The sequence below is a fragment of the Chelonia mydas genome, chromosome 5 (genome assembly GCF_015237465.2).
Source record: "Chelonia mydas isolate rCheMyd1 chromosome 5, rCheMyd1.pri.v2, whole genome shotgun sequence".
Taxonomy (NCBI): Eukaryota; Metazoa; Chordata; order Testudines; family Cheloniidae; genus Chelonia; species Chelonia mydas.
The window spans coordinates 118,319,220-118,335,608 of NC_051245.2; the positions used below are offsets into that span (position 1 = coordinate 118,319,220).

General features: G+C 41.5%; 1 protein-coding gene across 3 annotated transcripts in view; it reads right to left on the reverse strand.

The window, feature by feature from the left end:
• Nucleotides 1-16,389, reverse strand: part of PTBP3 (polypyrimidine tract binding protein 3) — a 125,466-nt gene that overhangs the window by 50,675 nt on the left and 58,402 nt on the right. For 2 of the 3 annotated variants that reach the window (XM_037902137.2, XM_037902138.2), the window contains 3 exons: nt 15,984-16,059; nt 2,827-2,996; nt 1,278-1,424 (listed from right to left, as the gene is read on the reverse strand). In XM_037902137.2, coding sequence (XP_037758065.2) covers nt 1,278-1,424; nt 2,827-2,996; nt 15,984-16,059 — 393 coding nt within the window. Of the gene's footprint in view, nt 1-1,277; nt 1,425-2,826; nt 2,997-5,391; nt 5,411-15,983; nt 16,060-16,389 lie in introns of those variants that run through there. The other variant, XM_037902139.2, reaches the window with a different exon arrangement.

Genomic DNA, 16,389 nt, shown 5'->3' on the forward strand with positions numbered 1-16,389 from the left:
AGCTTGAGGGATGTGGAGGAGCGTAGGTCTTTTTGCAGGAGGAAGGCTCTGTCCCTGAGGCAGAAATGTAACAGCCTGCCTGCCTAGTAAAATGTCTGTAACTTCCTGATAATTGAAAAAAACAGTTAATTAAATTAGTATCATGTTACTGAAAATTGTTTTTAAATCAACTAAAATAATGGGTTTTTTTGGGTTTTTTTTTTTTTTTTTTTTTTACAAAAGCTAAGTAAATGCTGCTGGTTAATTGATCTCACTCTCTGGAGACAGAAATGTAGCAGCTTGTCTGCACAGTAACATTGTTAATGATCCTATTGCTAGTTAACTACTCCCATTCTCAGTCAATTCCCCCAGGAACATAAAAGCTGTAAAGTTTTAAGGCCCCTACATTGCCAGAGTGATGTAAAGCCTTATAAATGACAGTAATGGAATCCACTAGGAAGATCTATGTGCTTTCTCACTTTATCCCTGTGCCAAAGTTGCACAATGGGGTTAGATTTTTACTTATCCATTAAAAAAAAAGAAAAAAAAAGGCTTTGTTGGCAAATAAAACAAAATTATCAAGCAGTCAATAAAATGTCAGGACAATCAGAACCAAGCACTTATCAAAGTACCCAGCCAGGTCTAGGACAATGATTAGCAAAACTCTATGACTTTTGTGTGTGAAATTCCATTTTTTTAAAAAAAAATTTGGTGCTGTTTGGTGTTCTGTAATGTAATTTAAATGAAAATATAGAATTATAACTGGAATGCAGGGTTTTAGTTACCAAGTATTTGTAACTTAACTTTCATGTGTTTAGGAAATGCTGAATAGTTATTGTAACTTTCTTTTGTATTGCAGTTTAAAATAACTTACCAAAACAATTGAAACTGGTATGATTATAATGCATTATTTTGAGACACACTATTTGCAGAATTTTTAAAATTTTGGCGCAGAATTTTTAACTGTTTGGCACAGAATCCCCCCGAGGAATATCTTGTCCACATACTTCTTGTTCTTTACTACAGTTTCACCCATTTTGCTTGGTCCTGAAGTTAAGCTCTCTGACCTGTAACTGCCTTTTTTATATAAAGAGCTTTTAATGTGCAACAGCAATTTACAGACATGGAAGATGACAAGTCCCTGCCTAAGAGAGCTTACAATCTAATTTATGATTGAATGGAGCAATATTCTGTCAAAGCTGACTACTCATTTTACATCAACAGATAGCAGTTCATTAATTTAATGTTCACTAATGTACAACTGTATTCATTTTTTAAAATACATGTATTATACTTACAGCCTGATTTGGCAGATTGTCAGTCTTCAGTTCTCTGTGATTGGAATACTGAATATAAACAGGCTGACTGCGGAGGTGAGGCGTAACGGGAGTGTAGTAGTTCACCATAGTAACGGCAGCTTCTTCGGAAGCCATTTCCAAGAAAGCCTAAAAATCAACAGAAATATTGCAATTTTCAATGTTTTTTTGTTTGCATAACGTACTGAAGAATCATTTATCCACCAAATCCACCTCATCTGAAAAACTCATATGAACTAAAAGTACACGTGTGATTTGCTCAGTATTTAGAAACAAAATACTATTTATGATTTATATTTTTCAAAATACTTTTGAGACTTGCAATTACTTTAGAGTTAACCTGCAAATCCTTTTAAAATTTCTATTACGGTAAAAGAGCCCACAACCAGATCAGGTTTCCACAGAGGCACTAAACATATGATGTATGGAATGCTCTCAACACCCAATGGAAGACGTAAAGTTTCCTCTATCGCTTTTTAGGTCCCAAATTCAGAATTGCTACTCATTTCACATTAACGGGTTGTTGGTTTTTTACACAATGCTCAATATTTACTATGTGATGTCATCATAACAACCACAGAACTTCATTAGGGCCTGTAGAATGCCAAAAGGCACAAGGACAAGTACATTTTTGTATCACTACTTTGCAAGAATTTGTTATTTTGTATATAATATTAAACTTTGCAAAATCAAGCATGTTGAAAAAACAGTCTTACTTTACGCCACATCATGGTGGTTGTGACATAAAATGAATGCATCACATCAACCAAAAGAGTAACATACTGATGGTTGGGGACACTTATATTCCCACTGTCTTGCAAGCACAAACATGCGGCAGGGATAGTTATACTGAACTTTAGTGACTACAGCACCCTGGTAATGAGTTTGATACCTTCCTGGAACCGTGCTGTCCCCAACTACCCAATCACCCAAACATGAGAATATATGTACTCAGTTAAGCAGTATGATGGGGCACAAACTGGAAGCTGGTTAGTGTCCAATGACATCACCAAAAGAAATGCCTAAAACACTAGGCTTTATTTAAAAAATAAAGATTTCACAGTTTATTCAGGGTAAAGCTTATGTTTACTTAGTTAAGCAAAAAACAGTTACGTTTTTCTTTAAATAAAAAATAAAATGTAGGTAACCATATTCTCTACCCTCAGCAGGAAGTTTGAGAACAGCTGTCAGCATCTATGTAGTTCTTTACCTCTGTACAAGTACTTTTGTACAAGACAGATAATAAAAAGCATTACTCAGCAGGCTGAACATTAAGTAACAGGACTATTCTATTTCATCTCTTCCAATAATATAAAGAATGGCATTTTATTATGTTGGGCATTTACACAGATTTTATGACCAATATCATCACATCATTTAAAAATGTTTTAAAACTGATGTGCTAAAGTCCTGAATAATCTATAAAATAATAATTGGCCCTACAAAATTTCAGCCAAATGCAATATCAAAGAGGTTAACTTGAATATAAGTAGCATTCTCTTGTATTTTACTCATGCAAATAACTACATACCTGGCTTTTTCCTTTCAACATCAAGAGATTGGTTACTTTGCCAAAAGGGAGACCTAATGAAATGACCTCTGCTTCAGTGACATCATTTGGAATTTTACGAAGATGAAGGACACGAGAAGGGGAGCAGGGAGATCTATCTCCTTTAAATTTCTTATTGTCATTCCCATTAGCTAGAATATCAGAGAAAGAACAATTACTACAAAATGTATAATTCTGAAAAAGTAGTCGGATTATTTCCTTTACTAGTATTAAAGGTGATCACTATCTGTAGTTATCAAATATTAAAAGAGAGAGAGACAATCTATAATCTACTCAATTAAGACCATCAAAAGTAGTTTAAAAAAATACAACATCTGCTCACGATTTCCTCTGCAAACCTGTGTGGTTTTAGAGCCACCAGACCGTGACCCTCTCCTCCAAGTCCCTCTTCAAGGTCCATGTGTACCATGTCATGTACAAGAAGTTAACCAACTAATCATACATTGAAAGGCAGTTGGAGATAGGTGATAAAATAAAAATGTACTCTGTGTTCTATTCTTCTCCATCACCCTTTTTCTGTTGCTCATATTCCTTGATTGTAAAATCATTGTGGTAGGGAGGGTCCAGTGTGACTAAAGCAACTAGTTAAACTGTGGGTACGAATATAAATAAACTTTTAAAAAATTCTCCCCCATATTCATGAGTTAAAAAAACAGGAAACTGACTATACAGAAAGTGTGGTCAAATGCACCTATAAATGAGAAACATTTTATTCTCGAATCTTGTGTTACAACTAGATAAAATTTCAGAAGAGTAATTTTTAAGTTAACAGTTTCCATCTAAGTGACACATAGGTTAGAAAGTTCTTATCAGAAACCTCCGGATGTCTTATGAATAGCAGGCAAAGTATATTTTTTGTGCTTTTAATTATATCCTGTTGCATAATAAGGAACCAGACTCTACCACATTGTAATCTGAAGGAAGAAGCTGTAACTATAAAACTTTTTTTCCCATATTGTCACTCACAGTTGAGGGCAACTGTACCTATATTCCCCCTCCATGGTCTACCAAAGGCACCTACTTTTAGGTTTCTGGTTCCCAGCTGTCCCCTCTCTTGAGCAGAGATTCTCCAGACAAATCACTTGACACAGGTTGTCCCAAAAATTCATTCTTGTTTGGCGCATTGCTCAAATCAGTCCCTCTGAAGTTCATAACAATTCCCAGGGTTCACATCATATATCCTCCCTAGAGAGGTTACATTCAATCACAGCCCACAGTAATACATAACCTTAGCATTTAGTACAACGGACTCCAAAAATATTTAAATTTCATTCAATAAAGTTTTTCAAGGTTACAATAACTGGAGTTCAAGATGTTTTGTCCACAAGGATCCCACTGCAGGTGTGCACAAGCCTGAAATATTTTAGCCACCAGTATCTGCTGGGGCTGCGTATGCACCTTGCACATCTCCGCCCCCTCCCCCTCATCAAGGGTATTAAGGGCGAAGCAAACACCATTCAGTGATCTTCCAGAAAACACCATCCTAGCCACCATGGATGTAGAGGCTCTCTACACAAACATCCCACACACAGATGGAATACAAGCTGTCAGGAACAGTATCCCTGATAATGCCACAGCACAACTGGTTGCCGAGTTCTGTGACTTTATCCTCAGGCACAATTATTTCAAATTTGGTGACAATATATACCTCCAGACCAGTTGCACCGCTATGGGCACCCGCATGGCCCCACAATATGCTAACATTTTTATGGCTGACCTGGAACAACGCTTCCTCAGCTCTCGTCTACTCACGCCCCTTCTCTACCTACACTACATTGATGACATCTTCATCATCTGGACCCATGGGAAGGAAACCCTGGAAGAATTCCACCACAATTTCAATGGCTTCCACCCCACCATCAACCTAAGCCTGGACCAATCTACATGGGAGGTCCACTTCCTAGACACCACGGTGCAAATAAGTGACCGTCACGTTACCACCACCCTATACCGAAAACCCATCAACCGCTATGCCTACCTTCATGCCTCCAGCTTCCATCGCAGACACACCACACAATCCATTGTCTACAGCCAAGCGCTGAGGTACAACAGCATTTTCTCCAACCCCTCAGACAGAGACCAACACCTACAAGATCTTCACTAAGCATTCTCAAAACTACGATACCCACAGGAGGAAATAAGGAAACAGATCAACAGAGCCAGACGTGTACCCAGAAGCCTCCTGCTGCAAAACAAGCCCAAGAAAGAAACCAACAGAACTCCACTGGCCATCACATACAGTCCTCAGCTAAAACCTCTCCAACGCAACATCAGTGATCTACAACCTATCCTGGACAACAATCCCTCACTTTCACAGGCCTTGGGAGGCAGGCCAGTCCTCGCCTACAGACAACCTGCCAACCTGAAGCCTATTCTTACTAGCAACTACACACCGCACCATAGTAACTCTAACTCAAGAACCAATCCATGCAACAAACCTCAATGCCAACTCTGCCCACATATCTACACCAGCGACACCATCACAGGACCTAACCAGATCAGCCACACCATCACCGCTTCATTCACCTGCATGTCCACCAATGTAATATACGCCATCATGTGCCAGCAATGCCCCTCTGCTATGTACATCGGCCAAATTGGACAGTCCCTAGATAAAAGGATAAATGAACACAAATCAGATATTAGGAATGCAGGAGAACACTTCAACCTCACTGGACGGCAGATCTAAAAGGTAGCCATCCTGCAGCAAAACAACTTCAGGACCAGACTTCAAAGAGAAACTGCTGAGCTTCCATTCATTTGCAAATTTGACACCATCAGCTCAGGATTAAACAAAGACTGTGAATGGCTAGCCAACTACAAAAAGCAGTTTCTCCTCCCTTGGTGTTCACACCTCAACTGCTAGAAGAGGGCCTCATCCTCCCTGATTGAACTAACCTCGTTATCCCTAGCCTGATTCTTGCTTGCATATTTATACCTGCCTCTGGAAATTTCCACTCCATGCATCTGACGAAGTGGGTATTCACCCTCGAAAGCTTATGCTCCAATATGTCTGTTAGTCTATAAGGTGCCACAGCACTCTTTACCATTCAGTTCTTTCACCAAAACAGAAATCCAGGTAAGAACTCCATATCAATGAAGAAGAAAGGAGAGTTATGGGATCCACATGAACAAAGGCATCAAGAAAAACTGGTTACTGTAAATGAGGAGTCATCCAGAGGGATCCCATGGTAGGTGTGTAACTAGCAATTAACTCTCAAGTAGGTGGGTGATAGGATTCCTATCTAAATAACTACTGTAGGACAGTCGTTCCAAACTGGGATTCTGACCTAGAAACTGACACAATGGAGTAGTGATTGGTAAATATACGAACTAAACTTCAAGTGGCCATACTACAGAACTCAGAAATAGGGATTTCCCCCAAAAGCAAGCTACAGATGTCAGAGCCCTAGCAGAGCACACCCTAACTTGAGGGGGGAAGAGAGTTATTTAATGAGCAGGATATCTTAATGTAGTTTAACTCATTTAGAGTCTGAGGAAACAGCCTGCTCCTTAGACTTATCCAAAACCACAAAATTTGGATGATTGGTTAAATGGCTTTGCTCTATCAAGATAAAAGGACATAGCCTTAAGAAAGTCTAGAGTGTGGAGTTTAGCCTCCACAGGAGATTTAAAAGCTTTGGGGGGGATGGGACAGTAAGTATATAAATTGATTGATGTGAAAATACAAAACCATTTTTGGTAAAAATTTTGGATGTGGCTTGAATGCAACCCTGTCCTTCTGAAAAACATAATACAGAAGGCTTGCCATCAAAGCCTGAATTTTGCTAATCCTGTGAGCCAAGGTAATAGCTACCAAAAGTGCTATTTTAACAAAGGGGTGATATAGTGAACATATCATGGGTTCAAACAGAGGGTCCATTAAAGATAGGAGTACAGCAATCAAGTCCCAGGCAGAGAATGGCTCTAAATAGTGGAAATGTATGAATCATGGCCCTTTAAAAATCTAAATACTGTTGTGTGGAAAAATATAGATGACCTCAGGATCAACTGAGGCAAAGCATTCTCACCTCTACTCACTCCATACAATGTAAAGGGGCAATATTGGACTCCATATACTACAAGAAAAATTCTCAGCAATTTCTCACATGTAAACTCATCCAAAAATCTAACTGAGAGTTTGGCTCAGTACATTGGGCAGCTTGTAGTTACAGGACATATGCAAGATTACATCTGTCTCCTTTAGGGCAGGTAGGTTTATCAACCAAATATAGTCTGAACATACTGGTAGAAGTTCTTCAGAGAATGCTGTTCTCTCCGCTTTGGTGTACAGACCCTCAGAATAGGGTCCACCACCAACTGGCCGTCTATAGCCACTACCTTAAATTCACTTTTGGTCTCCTGCAGAAGCTTGACCCATTGCAAGCCAACAAGGATTGATAGACGGCAATATGAATCTGCAAACGAGCAGAGAAGTAAACTTTCCTTCGTAGAAGATCTACCTTCTTCGACTCCTTATGCATGGGTGTAGATTCAGGGAGTGTGGCATCTTAGACTTTGTGAGTTGCAGTCACAATCAAAAGATCTAAAGACCAGATGGGTAAAAAAAAAAAAAAAAAAAAAAGTACTCAACCTCTTGGGGTTGGGTGGGGGTTTACTCAATACCTGCAATTTGCCCACATAGATGTTGGAGACAGATGCAGTGGTCTGCCACAGGACCACGACAGGCTCAAGAATGCCCTCAACAGGCATGGATAAATGAACCTAGCTCATACAAATGAGCGGCAACAGTTCCAGCACTGTCACTGGCGGCAAGAAGGAATGGGGGGGAGGGGGAAAGAGGAGGCGGAACCAGCGGCGCCCTACATACCACAGGGTGTGTGCGCCCCTCAAGTGGGTGCTGGAGCCAGTCCCCTACGGATACTGCTGATGGAAAAACTTCCAGCACCAGTGCATGTGGTGAGCAAACACACCTCGAGCTGAATGGACATGAGCAAGCAATCGAAGAAAAACTACTAGTTCTAACATCTTGAAGGAGAGTGACGAGAAACAATCAGTTCACTAACTATAGATAATACTTCATCAACTGTATTATGACCAATGGTACCGGTTATCCAATATGTTAGGTTTAATACACACCACACCAATAGGCATTATGTGCATAATAAGCGTTGGGAAGTTATGTTCACTGAATGTATTATGCCCGTCCCACAATTCTGTTTATCCACGTCAAGTGTCCCACAACACTTTGAAAGATGAAGTCAGCTTTGGCATTAGAAAATAGGAAATTTGCCAAAGCAAAGACTCATGAAAACATTGTACAAAGTACAGTTAGGGAGTACTTTCATGGGTCATCAGCACTTCAAATGTAGTACTCAGAACAAGATATGGGAAAGAACAGGACAAAGCCAGGACTAAACTGGTGCAAACTAGTGGGTTAAGCGGTTTTGTAACTTGTACAAATCATACTATAAATACTACTGAAATGCATACCTTCTGTGAAAGGAGAATACACTGCAAGAATTCCCTTCACTGAAGATGGTTATGTATGTCTCCTTTTCATATTGTACTGATTTGTCTTTAGCCAAAATATTGGGTTAAGTCTGGTTATTTGATCTCTTGAACATGTTTAAGAACGAGTGTCAAATGGAGTCAAACAATTGGCGTTGGTATATTAACTAAAAGTCTTAGAGGTCTTATCAGGGTGCAGTACTGATGAATCTCTGGTATATGGCACTCATGCTAATTGTGCAGATGAAGTGATGTTGGTTACCAAAGACAGAGGATGCAGCACTGCGGCTGAAGAATGTGATTCTGGAGTCTATCAAGACTCCCGGTACTAATGTGATTTCAAAGGAGCCTGCTTAGACAAGTCAGCACTTTTAGTCTTCTCAGGTGATTATCAGCAATGGTAGCCAGTGCTAAGCCCCATCTGCAGATCTTTGCTCCTTCCTGCCTCGGGCAGCAGGAGCCAGACTGACTGACCGACCTAAGGAAGACTGATGGAAAGCTCAGAATGCTTGCTAGAAGCATGCGATCACAGAGTCAGACAATTTCTTAGAGCCCCAGAGTGATGTGTCTAATAGCTGGAGCAATGGAATTAGTTTTGAAGCAGGAATAGACTGCTTCTGAGGGGGATTCTCAGATTCAGAGACAATATGCATTGTCTTTTACATCAAATATTACTTCAAAGGGACATCACGAACCCTGTGTGTGCACTGTGCTTACAAAAAGAATCACAAATGGCACTTAGCAGGTATATGAGACTTCCCTAAACAAAATAAACATTTTGTATGTGCAACATTGGCAGGCAGAGCTATCTCTTCAAAAAGGGCAGATTTTAAAGCTCGGAAACCTGCTCAGCACCTCTGGACCTCATTCCTTGGTACTGAGGAAAGACCCAAAGAAAGAAAAGACTTTTTTATTATTATTTTTTTTTTTTAAATAAAGGGAACAGATTTAAGTAAAACTTCAAAAACTACACTATAAACTAACAAACTAACAAAAAACAAACTATAAACTCTAAGTAATAACTATGGGGAATCAGGGGAGATGGTGTGCTCTTATTTGCTACCACAGGTAATGAGAAGGAACTGAGTGGCAGATGGGACTGCTCTGTGTCCTCACTGTAGGAAGTGACCTTGAGCAGGTCACTGCAGACTACGTGGCTCTGGGAAGAGGGATAAAGGAGTTTGAGGCGCAAGTTGTGTCTCGTCCATCCTCCCTGTTGAAGGAAAAGGCCCAGGTATGGACCATCGAATTGTGGAAGTAAATGCGGGGTTGTGCTGGTGGTGTCAGAGAGAGCTTTGGATTCTTTGACCATGGGATGTTGTTCCAGGAAGAAGGATTGCTAGGAGGAGATGGGATCCACTTAAAAAAGAGAGGGAAGAGCATCTATGATAAATTGGGGGGGGGGGGGGAGGGGGGGAGAGGGGAGAGGGAGGAGAAGAGCTCCCTTTTATGGACACCCAGCCAGCCAGTAGCTACAAAATCCCTGTTAGGAGCTGTTCTCTACATGCTTTATCTGTAAAGAGTTAAAAAAGCCCATAGGTAAAAGAAAGGGAGTGGGAACCTGACCAAAAGAGCCAATGGGAGGGCTAGAACTTTTTAAAACTGGGAAAATACTTTCCCTTTCTCTGTCTGTTGTTGTTCTCCAGAGAGGAGAGACAGAGCAGCAATGCTGTAACAAGCTTTAAAAAACAGGTATGAAAAATCATCAAATCATACCTTGAACCTATTTATCTGGAACCCCAGATATGTAAATAGTTCAGGGAATGTCTAGAAAGATGCGTTTAGGTTTATTTCTTTTATTTCTGTAAGGCTTGCGGACTCCTCTGTGCTAACCCCAAATGCTTTTGTTTTGTTTGTAACCTTTAAACCGAACCTCGAGAAAACCATTCTTGATGCTTAATTATTATATTTGCTCTTTTTAAATCTAGCAATAGCCTAAGTTCCAGAAGTATTTACTCTTTGTTTTTAATACAGTTTACCTTTTTTAAGAAAAGGATTGGGTTTTTGTGTCCTAAGAGGTTTGTGCACATGTTGTTTAATTAGCTGATGGAAACAGCTCATTTCCCTTTTTTCTTTTTTCCTTTCTCAGCTCTTTCCCAGAGTGGGGGTGAAAGGGCCTGAGGGTACCCCACAAGGAGGAATTCCCAAGTGCGCCTTCCTGGATAAAAAGGGTTTTTTTGCATTTGGGTGGTGGCAGCATCTACCCATCCAAGGTCAGAGAAAAGCTGTAACCTTGGGAGTTTAGTACCAGCCTGGAGTGGCCAGTATTAATTTTTAGAATCCTTGCGGGCCCCCACCTTCTGCACTTAAAGTGCCAGAGTGGGAAATCAGCCTTGACAGTGTCTTTGCAGGCAGGCTTGCTAACCTAGTGAGGACGGCTTTAAACTAGTTTCGCTGGGGGATGGAGACCTAAGCCCTGAGATAAATGGGGAAGTGGGCTACTGGGAGGAAACACAAGGAGGAGGGTGCAACGGGGAGGCCTCCTGATTCATAGTGAGAAAGTAGGGCAAACGGCTAGTTATCTTAGGTGTCTGTACAACAACAACAAACCTGTGAAACAAGCAGGAAGAACTGGAAGTCCTGACACAGTCAAGGAACTATATGTGATTGGAATAACAGAGACTTGGTGGAGTAACTCACATGACTGGAGCACTGTCATGGACGGGTATAAACTGTTCAGGAAGGACAGGCTGGGGAGAAAAGGTGGAGTAGTTGCACTGTATGTAAGAGAGCGGTATGATTGCTCAGAGCTCCAATATGAAACTGGAGAAAAGCCTGTTGAGAGTCTTTGCGTTACGTTTAGAGGTGAGAGCAACAAGGGTGATGTGGTGGGCATCTGTTATAGGCCACCAGACCAGGAGGTGGAGGTAGACTAAGCTTTCTTTGGATAACAGCAGTTTCCACATCACAGGCCCTGGTTCTCATGGGGGAATTCAATCACCCTGACATCTGCTGGGAGAGCAATACAGCAGGGCACAGACAATCCCAGAAGTTTCTGGAGAGTGTTGGGGACAACTTACTGGGGTAAGTGCTGGAAGAACCAACTAGGGGCCATGCTCCTCTTGAATTACTGCTCACAAACAGGGAAGAATTGGTAGGGGAAGTAGAAGTGGGTGGCAACCTGAGCAGCAGTGACCGTGAGATGGTAGAGTTCAGGATCCTGACAAAAGGAAGAAAGGAGAGCAGCAGAATACGGACCCTGGACTTCAGAAAAGGAGACTGACTCCCTCAGGGAAAAGATGGGCAGGATTCCCTGGGAGGCTAATATGAGGGGGAAAGGAGCCCAGGAGAACTGGCCGTTATTTTAAAGAAGCCTGATTGAGGGCAGAGGAACAAACCATCCCAATGTGCAGAAAGAATAGCAAATATGGCAGGCGACCAGCTTGGCTTAAGAGAAAAATCTTTAATGAGCTTAAAAACACAAAAAGGAAGCTTACAAGAAGCGGAAACTTGGATTGATGACTAGGGAGAAGAATAAAAATATTGCTTGAGCATACAGGGATGTAAACAGGAAGGCCAAAGCACAACTGGAGTTGCAAGTAGCAAGGGATGTGAAGGGTAACAAGAAAGGTTTCTACAGATATGTTAGCAACAAGAAGATGGTCAGGGAAAGTGTGGGACCCTTACTGAATGTGGGAGGCAACCTAGTGACAGATGATGTGGAAAAAGCTGAAGTACTCAATGCTTTTTGGCCTTGGTCTTCACAGACAAGGTGAGCTCCCAGAGTGCTGCACTGGACAGCACATTATGGGGAGGATATGAGCAGCCCTCAGTGGTGAAGGAACAGGTTAAGAATTATTTATAAAAGCTGGATATGCACAAGTCCATGGGGCCGGACGCAACGCATCCGAGGGTGCTGAGGGAGTTGGCTGACGTGATTGCAGAGCCATTGGCCATTATCTTTGAAAACTCATGGTGATTGGGGGAGGTCCCGGAGGACTGTAAAAAAGACAAATATAGTGCCCATCTTTTAAAAAGGGAAGAAGGAGAATCGGGGGAACTTCAGACCAATCAGCCTCATCTCAGTCCCTGGAAAAATCATGGAGCAGGTCCTCAAGGAATCCATTTTGAAGCACTTGGAGGAGAGGAAGGTGATCATGATTTCACCAAGAGCTAGTCATGCCTGACCAACCTGATTGACTTCTATCCTTCTGTGGATATGGGGAAAGCGGTGGACATGATATACCTTGACTTTAGCAAAGCTTTTGATACTGTCTCCCACAGTATTCTTTTCAGCAAGTTAAAGTAGTATGAATTGGATGAATGGACTATAAGATGGACAGAAAGCTGGATACGACGTCAGGCTCAATGGGTAGCGATCAACAGCTCAGTGTCTAGTCTAGACTGCTGGCAGTCTAGTATCAAGCGGAGTGCCCCAGGGGTTGGTCCTGGGGCTGCTTTTGTTCAACATCTTCATTAATAATCTGGATGATGGGATGGACTGCACTCTCAGCAAGTTTGCGGATGACACTAAGACGGGGAGAGAGGCAGATACACTGGATGGTCGGGATAGGGTCCAGAGTGACCTAGACAAATTGGAGGATTAGGCCAAAAGAAATCTGATGAGATTCAACAAGGACAAGTGCGGAGTCCTGCACTTAGGATGGACGAATCCCATGCACTGCTACAAGCTGGGAACCGACTGGATAAGCGTCAGTTCTGCAGAAAAGGACCTGGGGACTCCAAGGGATGAGAAGTGGGATACGAGTCAACAGTGTGCCCTTGTCACCAAGAAGGCTAGTGGCATATTGGGCTGCATTAATAGGACCATTACCACTAGATCGAGGGATGCTATTATTCCCCTCTATTCGGCACTAGTGAGGCCACATTTGGAGTACTGCGTCCAGTTTTGGGTCCCCCGCTACAGAAAGGATGTGGACAAACTGGAGAGAGTCCAGCGGAGGGTAATGAAAATGGTTAGGGGGCTGGAGCACAGGACTTATGAAGAGAGGCTGAGGGAACTGCGCTTATTTAGTCTACAGAAGAAAAGAGTGAGGGAGGATTTGATAGCAGCCTTCAACTACCTGAAGGGGGGTTCCCAAGAGGATGAGGCTAGGCTGTTCTCAGTGGTGGCAGATGACAGAACAAGGAGCAATGGTCTTAAGTTGCAATGGGGGAGGTCTAGACTGGATATTAGGAAAAACTATTTCACTAGGAGGGTGGTGGAGCACTGGAATGGGTTACCTAGGAAGGTGGTGGCATCTCTATCCGTAGAGGTTTTTAAGACCTGACTTGACAAAGCCCTGGCTGGGATGAGTTAGTTGGGGTTGGTCCTGCTTTGAGCAGGGGGTTGGACAAGATGACCTCCCGAGGTCTCTTCTGATTCTAATCTTCTATGATTCTATGAAGTACAAGGATGTACAAGGTACATACACAGCCTCAGACACTGCTGAGTAAAAGATTTTGGGCATACGTGCACAAAATGCATACATCTACAGCTTAATCTGTGTAGACAAAGACTCAAAGAAAAGCCTTTACCAAATAAAACTATTAGAAAACATTCATTCAGGGTAAAATTGTGACTAAAATGGCTAAATTATCTTTTCTTTCCTGCTTAAAGAGATTACGTATCTAAACACAGACCTCAAATTGATCTAAAAGCTAATGTACTGTTTAACTATTATTTTCCTCCTCAAGTTAAGAGCTGAGTTTTGCAGTACTTCAGATTAAAAAGTCAGAGTCAACCATAAAAGTATTAAACCACAAAATTATCATCTATTCCATCATTAATACGAAGATCTAAGTTACCGGAAATTGTCACTTTTTTCAGCTATTAAGTCTGAGAAGTATCTTGACATGGTGAGCTAGCTATGCCTTATTGTAGAATCTACATATCTACATACAGTTTTGGGACAACTGCACCTCTAACCATCTCTGTGGCCTGCTCAAGGAACACTCCTCTTAAGTCTCAGACCTCTGTCACCGGTCTGGGCATAGACTCATGTCCTCCTTCCTCCAGACCGGTATTTCAGTCTTGCAGCACCCCTGCAATTTTCTGTGAGTACCCTAGCAGGTCTGAGTTAGTTCAGCACCCACAGTTTTACTTGTTTCCCTCAGGGTCTAAGACAGTGGTTTAAAAGTGATTAGACAGCTTTCACAAAGTAAAGTTCACTTATTTTAAGGTAAAAGCCATACAGAGAAAACAATAAAAGGCTTACATGCATACGAAATGTAGCAGAAGTCACTCACCTGCCACATATAGAATGTGGTAGGTCAAAATCTTTCCAGCCCTTGAGCAGGGATTGCTCCCCTTGGTCAAAGGGTCATGTCCATTTATTGGATCAAAAAATGAAGGCCCTACAGTCAGTTTAAACACAGACTTTTATATCACACAAATCTTTTTGTTCTCTTGGGCTTCTGGGACGTGGTCTGAACCAGTTTATGCAATTCTCCATAGGGGTAGAACTTTTCTGGAGTTGTTTACCTGTCCCAGAATTGCCCCCACTGGTTTAGTTCCTGGAGGAAAGGAGATAACCCTCCCTCACAGAGTAGAATATACCTAGTTCACAAAGATACATATAACATGTATAAATACCATTTATAAAGGGGAGTTAATAGCATCAAAATAGAGACAACATTCATAAAGTTAATACAATGGTCCCCAAATATATTGCAACTGCATGCAGTATATTTGTCACAATACAATCTTGCCCACTTTTATCCCCAGACTTCCTTTCTTCACAGTTACCACTGTAATCCCCTTATCTCTGCCAAAGTAAAGCTTTATCCCTAGCACAGTCTCCCCAAAAAGACCGGAACCAATGCAGGAGTTCACTGCCTCATGACCAAAAGAAATCAAACCCATCTTTTCTCCTGTTTTGGTCCTTTTCCCTATTCTTACTCCTGTAAGTACACCTTGTCATTCCTCTCACCCTTCTACCTCGAACCCCTCCACTAAACAGAAAATACCCACTTGTTGCTAAGCTCAGGTTTTTCAGATGTGTATGTCAATGAGCCCGTACAACCACATTTTGAAGCAAAAGGTGAAGAGATGAATGTACAGTGAAGCAGGTGGTCTCAAAAGAACCAGGCCTCGGCGGCTAGCATTGTCTCATCAGAATGGTTCTGGTTTTCATCTCTCTCAATCCTCTGAATCTCTTTTAACAATGGAATGGGAGGAAAGCATAAAGAAGGGGCCCCTGAGAATTTCTACAGAGATTACTGGTTTGATCATGCCTCCTCAGAGGAGGTAATCCATGGTCCATTATATCAAAGAATGGAGTGACTTCACCAGTAATGAACAAAACAATTTCTCGTGTTTTTAAATTCAGTTCTGTATCTTTTTTTTTTATTTGTAGGTCCCACTTCTCTGTAGTTAATCTTTGTCCAGGTTTCAAGGAAGCAGGAAAGATGTCCACCAATCAGAATGGGTTCCTCAGGTTCTAATGGGGGCGGGGGGTATGTAGATTAGTTCTAGAATCATTAAAACGCCAGAAGGGTCCACTACAGAGTGAAACTAGGCACTTTTGCTCCCCAAGGGCCTGAATTTGCTGTCTCTGCAAGAGTCCAAGACTCTGGGGGGCTGCTCACAAAAAGGTTACACGAGAGTATGAAGGAAAAAAAGAAAATCAGATTTCCTGAAACTGTGCTAACATTGATAAGCTGTAAAACCATGGTAAACTTTACAATTATTTTCTTAAATATACCTGTAGCTGGAGTAGAATTGCTCATGGTAAAAGGCCCGTTAGTGATACCAGAAGAAAGAAGCTCGTCAGATCCACGCTGAAAGATAAAAATGCAAGATCATCAGCAAAGGCACTTCTGGGCAACAGCCCACGTTTTAACAGAACTAATGAATGACTTTAATCACTGACTTTGATTTTTACATTTCACAATTGTTTTTAAACACTGCCCACCACACATTTTTGTGAGATATTGAAGAACGTGCACTAACATTTCAACAACGAAGAGAACAAATGCAAATATTGTCAGCCAGCCACGTCACTCGAGTTGGCCATTATATTTCAAGGTGTTAAAGTTTCCTGAAAATGAGCTTAGCTATATTAAACTGAACACTGACTAATCTATTGCTTATTCTACTATAATACAGTT